The sequence below is a fragment of the Danio rerio genome, chromosome 17 (assembly GCF_049306965.1).
Source record: "Danio rerio strain Tuebingen ecotype United States chromosome 17, GRCz12tu, whole genome shotgun sequence".
NCBI lineage: Eukaryota > Metazoa > Chordata > Actinopteri > Cypriniformes > Danionidae > Danio > Danio rerio.
Window position 1 is genome coordinate 18,817,618 of NC_133192.1, and position 10,712 is coordinate 18,828,329.

Sequence of the window (10,712 nt, forward strand, 5' to 3'; positions counted from 1 at the left end):
CATATTTTTGACAACAAATTTATTCCAAATACTTGAATTTTCTTTAAGTCTATCCAGTAATGTCTTATAAAACAAGGATATCATTCCTCTATTATTTATGTGATTTAAAAATAAGTTGTTTTAATGTAGAATTTATGATGATTTCTGAATGATCACAACACTGTCGACCAGACTAAATTTAGCTTAGAATCACATGAATAAATGACAATACAAAAAATCATTTAAATCTATACAATATTATTGGAGTTATGATCAAACAAACACAGCCTTGGTAGAGAGAACAGACTTTTTCAAAACAATAAAAAAGTCCTGATAATGTATTTTTCCAGTAGTGCATCTCAGCTTATAATAAGAAAGAGGTGAAAATGTGCAGTTCCTAAAACACACTGGAGCTTCAGGGCCACTTAAATGAAATGCTTTTAGTCTGCAGCCGCATATAAAGGCATGAGTGCTGCTGACCCGGGGGCCGCGGGTGAATAATGGGGTGTAATATGTGATGAATTTGCTTCTCTGTCGAGTCTGTGCCGATGTCTTACCTGATACAGGCCGTGATCGAGTAACACAATTTCCGTTTTATTGCTTTCAGGACTCTTTCGAACCAGCACGTTGCCTGGGTGAGGATCGCAGTGCACGAAGCCGTTGACGAAGATCATCTCGCTGTATATCTTGCCCAGGTTTCTGGAGATCTGAGAGAGAGAGCAAAAAAAAAAAAAAGAGAGAGAATAAGAGATGCAATCATGCACATTCACTGGAGATCTTTTTTCTCTCTTGTATGCTTAGGTTAAGTATTTGCTTATAAATTCAAATATTTTATTGTTAATCATTGTTTTTAACCTTGCACACACCCAATAAGAAACACCACTCATTTTAATGGTCTGGCTTTTGACTTGATTAGATGACTAGATTACTGTAATTATTTCTATTTAAACTTCTAAATATAACAAAATATAACTAAATATATCTGAGTGAGCTAAAGAACAAACTAAATAACATGTACAATGAAAAAAAAAGTTATGACTAACAAAATGTCACAAAATAGCATATCATTTGTAATATACATTCATTAATTAATTGGTAAAAATATTTATTAATTATTTTTTATTTTTCTTTATATTTATTTATTTATTTGTTTGTTTAATTATTCATTCATTTAGTTATCTATTTATTTATTATAGATCTATCTATACGTTTATTTATCTATTTATTAATTAATTTATTATTTATTTATTTATCCATATATTTATCTATTTATTTATTTGTTCATTTATTTATCTATCTATTTATCTAGTTATTTATTTATCTATCTATTCATTTATTTATTTATCTAGATATTTATTTATTTTTCTATTTATTTCTTTATTTGAATGAAATTTTTATTTGACAGATTTTAGACAAACTGTATACAAATACAAGCATCCCATACATTTTGAAATAAAATTGTCGAGGATAAAACACAATAAAGCCCTGAGCTGGATTCCATTGTGGTCCTCGCAGTTAAAAACAACAACATATGGCTGTAAATTACAGTTAATAAATAAAACAAAAAGTACCAGTAACAAAATTATTCACAATACAATAACATAAAAAAACATCATCGTTTACCATGCAAACTAACTGCCCTCATCAAACAACCAATTTTTGATAGCTTTTTTGAACAACCTTAAGTCTTTTATTTCCTTGATCAATTTTAATAATTTGCTCCACGTTTGCACTTGCATATAAAAACATATTTAAATATGTTAATAACCAAATATTTAAATAACCAAATAATAAAAATCACAACCCAGGACTATATAAGTGCTGTTGCCTCACCATTCGAAAAACACTTTACCAAGTAACTAGAAACCATTTTATGTATCATTTTATTAACATTTATTTATCATTTACAGACACATTTTATTGTATATTATTATTGTTTTCCACTGCTTTATAATGCTATAATGTATGTATAATGTTCATTTAACTTTTATCATATTAGTTACTGCTCTTAGTATATGAAATTGTAAAATAAAAACGTATATTTTTAGTTTTCTATATCTAGTTTTTTATTTTTTTATTTTAATAGAGGGCCAATTATTGCAAGTTATTTGAAATAAAAAAATGTTTTATTTTGCTATTTTATATAGTGACTGCAAAACCATAAATGTAAAAAATATTAAATGAAAATTTGATTTATCTGAAAGCTGAAAAAATAAGCCTCCTATTTATGAATACTCAGGAAATGGCAGTATTTAGAGAGATTTTATTTTTTTTGACAGTTGTGGATCTAATAAAAACACCTTTAAATTTGTCTAAATCAGGGGTCTCAACCCAAAATTGGCAGGGGGCCAAACAAATTACTGACAAATCATTGGAGGGCCACTTTACATTTACATTTACATTTAGTCATTTAGCAGACGCTTTTATCCAAAGCGACTTACAAATGAGGACAAGGAAGCAATTTACACAACTAAGAGCAACAATGAATAAGTGCTTTAGGCAAGTTTCAGGTCTGTAAAGTCTAAGAAGGGAAGTATTAGTAGTATTAGTTTTTTTTTTTTTTTTTTTTTGTACAGTTAGTGTGATATTCAAAGAGGCAATTGCAGATTAGGAAGTGAAGTGGAGACTAAATAGTTAAGTTTTTAGTCGTTTCTTGAAAGTAGCGAGTGACTCTGCTGTTCTGATGCAGTTAGGGAGTTCATTCCACCAACTGGGCAGATTGAGCGTGAGCGTTCGTGAAAGTGATTTTTTCCCTCTTTGGGATGGAACCACGAGGCGACGTTCATTCACAGAACGCAAGTTTCTGGAGGGCACATAGATCTGCAGAAGTGAGAGCAGATAAGAAGGAGCAAGGCCAGAAGTCACTTTGTAGGCAAACATCAGAGCTTTGAATTTGATGCGAGCAGCAACTGGCAGCCAGTGCAAACGGACTAGCAGCGGAGTGACATGTGCTCGTTTAGGTTCATTGAAGACAACTCGTGCTGCTGCATTCTGGAGCAGTTGAAGAGGCTTGATAGAGTTAGCTGGAAGCCCAGCTAGTAGAGAGTTACAGTAATCCAGTTTGGAGAGAACAAGAGCTTGAACAAGGAGTTGAGCTGCATGTTCAGATAAGAAGGGTCGGATCTTTCTGATGTTATAGAGTGCGAATCTGCACGATCGAGCAGTTCTAGAAATGTGGTCAGAGAAGTTTAGTTGGTCATCAATCATTACTCCAAGGCTTTTCACCATTTTGGATGCAGTAATGGTTGCCCCATCCATCTGGATTGAAAAGTTATGGTGTAGAGTTAACTTTAACATTAAAGCACAACAAAAAGTGCAAACATAATGCATAGATACACTAAGACATAGTTCCCCAGACTATATGCAGTCAAAGCTCCTTCTTTTTTATTCTTATTGTACATATTGAAGGGGTAGTTTAAATTGCTATGAAAATACTGCAATTTAATAACAGGCATAATAACAATTATTATTACTCTGTCCCAGTCTTTGCTCAACCAAAAGTTTAACAGATACCGCAAGAAAGCAGAAACCAGATTGGGTAACTTTAGTGACTTTACTGGCAATTGTTCTTCTCAATATCTTGCTTTTTTTGTAAAACTACAACAAAGAGGGGGGAAGTGTATACAGTTGAAGTCAGAATTATTAGACCCCCTAAATTATTAGTCCCCTGTTTTTTTTTTTTTTTTTTTTTTTTTTTTTTACAATTTCTGTTTAACGGAGAGAAGATCTGTCACATCACATTTCTTAACATAATAGTTTTAATAACTCATTTCTAATAACTGATTTATTTTATCTTTGCAATGATGACATTACATAATATTTTACTAGATTTTTTTTTAACGACATTTCAATACAGCTTAACGTGACATTTAAAGGCTTAATTAGGTTAACTAGGCAAGTTAGGGTATTTAATGATGGTTTGTTCTGTAGATTATCGAGAAAAAATATAACTTAAAGGGCTAATAATTATGACCTTAAAATGGTTTTTTAAAATTCAAAAACTGCTTTTAATGTTGTCAAAATAAAACAAATAAGACTTTCTCCAGAAGAAAAAATATTATCAGACATACTGTAAAAATGTCTTTTCTTTGTTAAAGATCGTTTAGGAAATAATAAAAAAAAGAAAAAAATCTAAGAGGGGCTCATAATTCTGACTTTAACTGTATATTCACTTTTACTTTAACACATTCAATTCAGTCAGCAGTCAATTTTTATTATTGTCTTAATATGCATATAAGGAAAATCTATTAAATGAGACCATTTGAATCGAATGTTAGAAAAAGGACCCTATTTACACCACCAGCATAACATGTACGCCATGGAGATGTGTTTGCACAACACAATACAGGTGGTATAAAACTAATTGTAATCAAATAACTTTTGAATATTTTCAAAAATACAGCTTTAGTAAAAATAGAGCACATACGGAAGTATATTTTAACTTTTCAATCAGGCCCAAAAATAATCTGCTTGTGCGTTACTCTCGATCGGACGCTGAGAGAAACCGAAAGTAACCGTAGCATATAGTATTGTGTATATGAGACTGCACAACACTGGCACTAACAATGATCGTGATTCAGAATTATGTCTCATTAAATTTTTGATGTCAGTTGCGGGCTGGAGAGAGGAGGGGGGTGGTCCGCTATTGGCCCATGGGCCGGCAGTTTAAGACCCCTGAACTAAATGAAGTGAATGATAAAATCGGAGTTCTGATATATTTACAGTTAAAAACTACTAAAATGTTATGATATTTATTCAAAGAAATTGATATTTAATTAATTTTCTAAAGATTTGAAATTTGAAATGATATATATATATATATGAGTATGTAAGTATATACTAGTATACATAACAAATCCAATGAATGAAATTGACCTTAATGTGTGCCGTTTCAAAATAAAAGACGCAAAGAATACAGAAAAGAAAAAAAAGAACTAAAAAATAAGTCTACAACCTATGGCATAAATAGCACATGTCCATTTCAATGCAGGGTCGATGGGCAAAGAAATAAGGAGTCCATTTATGATTATGTAAAGCGTTTTTCCCGAAGATGCCTTGGCCCCAACAGAAGAGAAAGTATTTATTATAAAACAACCCCCGATGCAATTATTCCACCCACTCTCGCTCTCTTTGAAGATAAGTTGCGATAAGCATCTCCCCTCAGCTGTGTTATAATGCAGAGAGAGCCAGTGTGAAGTACCATGAGGAAATGTCAGTCTGAAGCACACAGAATAAATCAAACATCTAGTCACACTCCCCTGGCTGCTGTTGTTATGTGCTTTCCCCCAATAATTGGAATTAACTTTAATTGTTTAGCGTAATTGTTTAGTATTTACTTTTTTCCTGATGGCGTGTAAACGTTGCTTCTGGGAATGCAAATAGTGCTATTTTTAAAATGTATGAGGAAAAAGAAGTGAATTGTGGTGATGCATATGTCTTTTTCAGTTTATATAGTTGAAGATAAAATTATTAACCATCATGTAATTTTTTTTTTTACAAATATTTCCTAAATGCTATGGAGAAAACATTTCTTTAACACATTTTTAAATGTATATAGTTTCAATAATTGATTTTTAACAACATTTTTTTGTCTTTGTCATGATGACAATATAAACTGTAGCACAATTATTAGGCAAGTGATTATTTTAACCATATCATCATTTTATCCACAATGTCCAACTCCAAGCTGTATAAACTTGAATGTTTATTGTTTTCATGTTTTTTTATTATGAGAATTTTTTTTATCTTTTATTATTATTTTTATTAAATACAAGAATAATAACATCACTGCATTGGAGAAAAAGTACAATAACAAAACATTATGAAAAAACAACAAAAAACTATACAAAGCCTCAATCATTAAGAAAAAAAAAATACTATCATAAGCTCTAAGAAACTTCTACTTATTATAATTATTAATTAGCTTAAGAGATTCAATATTGAAAACAATTTCAGCAAGAAGTCTTAAATCTAGGTATTGCCTTTAGGAACTTATTTTTGTGTATTAAAAAAAAAATTCAGTGTAAGCCAAAAAAAAAATATCAATAAGATTGAGAGCATGGCTATTACCAGAGAAATACAGAAATATATCTTTTATAGACAAATTTAAGTCATATTTAAATAAGGACGATAAAAAAAATTATGTTATTCCAAAGAAGTTTAACATGAGTGCAACTATAAATAAAGTCTTTTCATGTATATTGCAGAAAGTACACAAATTAGATATACAAAAATAATTAGCAATTTGGGAATTTGTAGGATATCCATTACAAAGAAATCTTAAACTGTATCTCTCTTATTTTGTTGGATATGCTGAATTTTTCAGGTAATAACCATGCTCTCTTCTATTGAATGCTGTAAGAAAATTGGTCCAGAAAAATGTACAACTTGGGGAGGCCTGACATATCTGTTGTCACATTTATTTTTATTTTTTTAAAAAGACACAGCATTCAAAAAAAAAAAAAAAAAAGTTTAAGCATAATGGTTTTCCTCTAATTAAACTGAAGAAACATTTTAAACAAATGTGCATAACTTGGTGACAAACTCTTTAAAACACAATCAAAGGATTTATATGACAGAGGAAAATTATACAACGTCATAAATTTTTCATATTCCAGAATATTGCCATCATTTTTAAATAATTCCAAAACAAAAACGGTTCCTCTTTCAACCCACCTACCACTAAAAAGAGATTTCCCACAAATTAAGACAGAGTAATTCCAAAGAATTTCTTCGTGTGGGGACAAAATTGTGCACGTAACACAATTTCCAAGCAAGTAAAACTTTAGAAGGTATTAAATGACATTTTAAACGAAAGTATGAGCCACTTAATTTATCAAATATAACATTGGGAATATAATACCAAACTGAGTTATTACTACAGAGACATCTTTGTAACCAATTACTTCTAATGGTTATTGATTTTAATGATTATCAGGTGTATTTGTTTAACGAGAGAGGGTGTGGCCAATACCAAAAGAATCTGAAGGAATTCTGTAAAGAAAACGTGTCTCTAATCTCTTTCTAGGGTTATCTCCAAACTCATATGACATTTTAGGAGACAATAAAATTTGCTTGGCAAATGGAGATTGCAAAAATGTTCGAATAAAAGGGTTCTAGTAGTTCTGACCAATAGGTTTTGGAGAAAACTATTTGATAACACTTAAGCTTTTTTTATTAAAATTTCCAAGGTTTTCTGGGTACAACAGAATAAACAAACACAATTGTCTCAATATATACACACTTTACCGGTAAGTATAATATGAATTGCCATACATGTGTGTTCAGCTGGAGTAACAATGTAGTGTTACAGAGTATGTAGTCACCAAAAAGTCCAAACTCTGGTCTGGAGGGCCGGTGTCCTGCATATTTTAGTTCCAACCCAAATTAAACACACCTGAACCAGCTGAACAAGCTCTTTTTATGTATGCTAGAAACTTCCAGACAGGTGTGTTGAAGGAAGTTGGAGCTAAACTATGCAGGACACTAGCCCTCCATGACCGAGTTTGGACACCCCTGTTCTAAAAGGTGGTGTGTCAGCCAGTTTTCAAGAGGGATGCTGGATTTGGATTGAGCATGTTTCAGGTCTAAGTATTCAAGAAAGGGTTCCCAGGAAGGTTCTCCGTTAGAATTGGACCTCATAAATCCGTAGGAGCCTTTCCAAATGGATGACGGAGACCATACCCATTAACCAAATTCAAAAAGAAGATTTCCAGGTTTTTAGAATTAGCCGCTTGGCCAAAGTCATGCCTAGAGTGAAGGATGTTTTGGAAGGGTTAAACACCAACTTTAGTTTAAGTACCAATTCTCACTATGGACCCTTTTCACATTTCTGGGTATCTCAGCAGCTGAAGCCATCAGTTGGGTAAACTTAGAGAGCAGTAAATAGGAAAGTACCACATAAACTTCTATTATGTCCCACCTTTTATTGTGTAGTTTCGAATTTTGATTGGCTTGCCTACCAGTCAATCTTCATTCACCAATCCTGACGTCACAGATCGCACATTCCGTGGAGAGGATTTTTAAAAGGGCAGTGAGGTGCAAAAGGAGTAAGATGGATTGCGCTGGGTTGGGTGTGTGTTTACATTTGTGTTTGTGTGACACCATCTGTTCTTACTATGTATTTTTGATTTAAGCTCAATAAACAAAAACTGCCATTCTTGATTTAAAACTAGCCGCTTATCCGTTTGGTCTTTGCGATTGAAATCATGGTTGAACAGCTTCAGCAATTTACGTGACATACACATCTGCACTTCGCTTTTTTTTTTTTTTTTTACCAAGATAATAAAATAAAAGCAAGACGATAGTGTTTTCATGACAATCAAATAATAATAATAATAAAATAATAATAATAATAATAAATTGTGTGAGAATAATAATGACAGCTAAAGTTGAAAACAATGTCTAATTTACCGGCCCTGCCTATAGACACTGCATTACAAACACCTTGCATACTTAGTTTTTTAATGATATGTTACAAAGTATGGTTCAATAAATGTACATACGTTAAAAATAAATAAATAAATAAAATAAAATAAAAACCAAGACATAAAAAACTTTCAAGGAATTAAGATGCTGATGACCTTCTTGTGAAAAAGGTTCATTAACTAGTGGCTTATTACATGCCGATTATCATGATTAAATAATTACTGTACTTCACAGCAGCGGAATGAACTGCCATCTATTCCGGCATAGGTTTTACACAGTGGATACAATTCCAGCAGCAACCCAGTACTATGGACTGTGAGGGAAACCAGAGGAAACCCAATCGAGCGCAGAGAAAACATATAAACTCTACAACGAAAAGCCAACTCAAGCTCAGCCAGGACTCGAACCAGCGACCTTCTTGCTGTGAGGCGACAGTGCTAACCACTGAGCCTACCTGCTGCCCCTATTATTAGAAATCGGATGTTTATTAGTATTTATAAAGTAATATCTTAAAACACAAAACCAACTACTACCTTAATAACAATTAATAAAAAGCAAAGTAGGACTAAAATGCACACTGTAGGTAGTGTTTTTTTAATAGTGAGAATTATACCTTAAATCAAAGCATGACCCAACCTTTATTTCACAATAAGATATCTCATCCACTTTCAATTGTTTTATTTTAATGAAAGGTTACTTTGAGTGAAAGATAAAAAAAAGGATGAATAAACAAGCGTGTCAATAATTATGACTGCAAATGCCCAATGCCTGGGTGGTTTGGGAAGGCCTTGTGAACTGTTGTGAATCATCGCAAATTGCTTTCTGAGATTGTGCGGCTTAAAAAGCGGTGATCTAAATCCATTATGTCATCCAAAATGTAAAACAATGACTCATGAATGCTGCATGAATGACCAAACACCTAAAGGGCTCTCTTGAAAACAGGCACGTGTCACCGTCAAAACTGGTACATATGCGTCATGCAATTTTTTTTCTAATTCATTTCTGTTCAACAGGATTTTTTTTTTGTTTTTATTCATAACTCCATCTAACTTCTAAATCAACAAATGAAAGTGTGCAAAATATGCAGAAAGGTCATGCAGTCAGATCCTTAAGTTACTCAAAGCCCACAATAATAAGCGCTATACTAAAAGCAATGCATCCTGGGATGGTGGAGGACCCCTGAAGGCCTGATTGGGCATGCATAGACAGCGAGAGGAGTTTTAGTATGCTAATAAACACTTTAGGATGCGGCAGATGAAAAGCTCATCAACAGTGCCCTTGGAGGGAAGACGCAGACGAATATCCCCCAGGCAGGGCGCCACGCGAAGGGTATGCAAAAGGCAGATTAAAGGGAGTTCTGTGGACCAAAGTGAACTTGATGAAGCGAACGAGAAAGTGGGTAAGGCTATCTAAAGGTGAAGGGAATAGTTTGGTTTGGTGCCCCTTATCTGACTGTATAAATTCAATATCAATATATCACATTGCTGCTACTTAGATAAAGACTAAACAAACAAAAAGGCAATAACTCATATTAAAAAAGATTTTCAACAGCCTGTCCAAAAACTACCTTTTGTCTTTTGTCTCCAAAAATAAAAAAAGATGTTGACTATGCTCTGTGCTGCTTTATGTGTGCACACTGATATATGTCTGTTAACCGTTTTCCTGGTATAATATTTGCAAGACATCAACCTTAAAAACATGAGCAAGCAACATCTAGGTTTTGTTCGAAAATATTTATATATATATATATATATATATATATATATAGATTTTTTTTTAAATGTATTTACATTTATAAAGCCATACTTTCTATTATATCATAAAAAACTAATTATGCGAGGTGTAATGCAGTGTCTATAGGGAGGGCCAGCATATTAGGCATTTTCCTCTCATCTGGCTGTCAATAACAGTTCAGTCTTAAAATAAAAGTTCAGTCTCCAACGCAAAACCCAAAACTCACAGGAACTGTGGGACGAAGTTTGTTTATTATGGACTAAAATACCAGTTTGAAAAGAATTAAAATAAAAGTTCAGTCTCCAACGCAAAACCTAAAATTCACAGGAACTGTAGGACGAAGTTTGTTTATTATGGACTGAAATACCAGTTTCTGGGTTCCAAAATGTTTTTAAAGGTTCAAGACACACTGGAGTATTTTTTTTAACAGATTTGTGTGTGTTGAGCATCATTTAAAATAATGCTGGCAGTCATGTGCAAATTTTCCACTATATTTCAAACAAGAAAAGCCTTTAAAAAATATTTGAAGAGTTTAAATGAAAAAACCTCTAAATGCAGCTTGATATTTTCTT

At 32.5% G+C, this 10,712-nt stretch overlaps 1 protein-coding gene across 8 annotated transcripts in view; it reads right to left on the minus strand.

The window, feature by feature from the left end:
- The window catches only part of adck1 (aarF domain containing kinase 1), a 267,173-nt gene that overhangs the window by 57,543 nt on the left and 198,918 nt on the right, over positions 1-10,712 (minus strand). For all 8 annotated transcript variants that reach the window (XR_012392615.1, NM_001123049.1, XM_073926849.1 and 5 more), the window contains 1 exon segment: positions 537-686. Coding sequence is in view for 7 of the 8 variants with exons in the window: in NM_001123049.1 (NP_001116521.1) it covers positions 537-686 (150 nt within the window). In the remaining variant the exon portion in view is untranslated.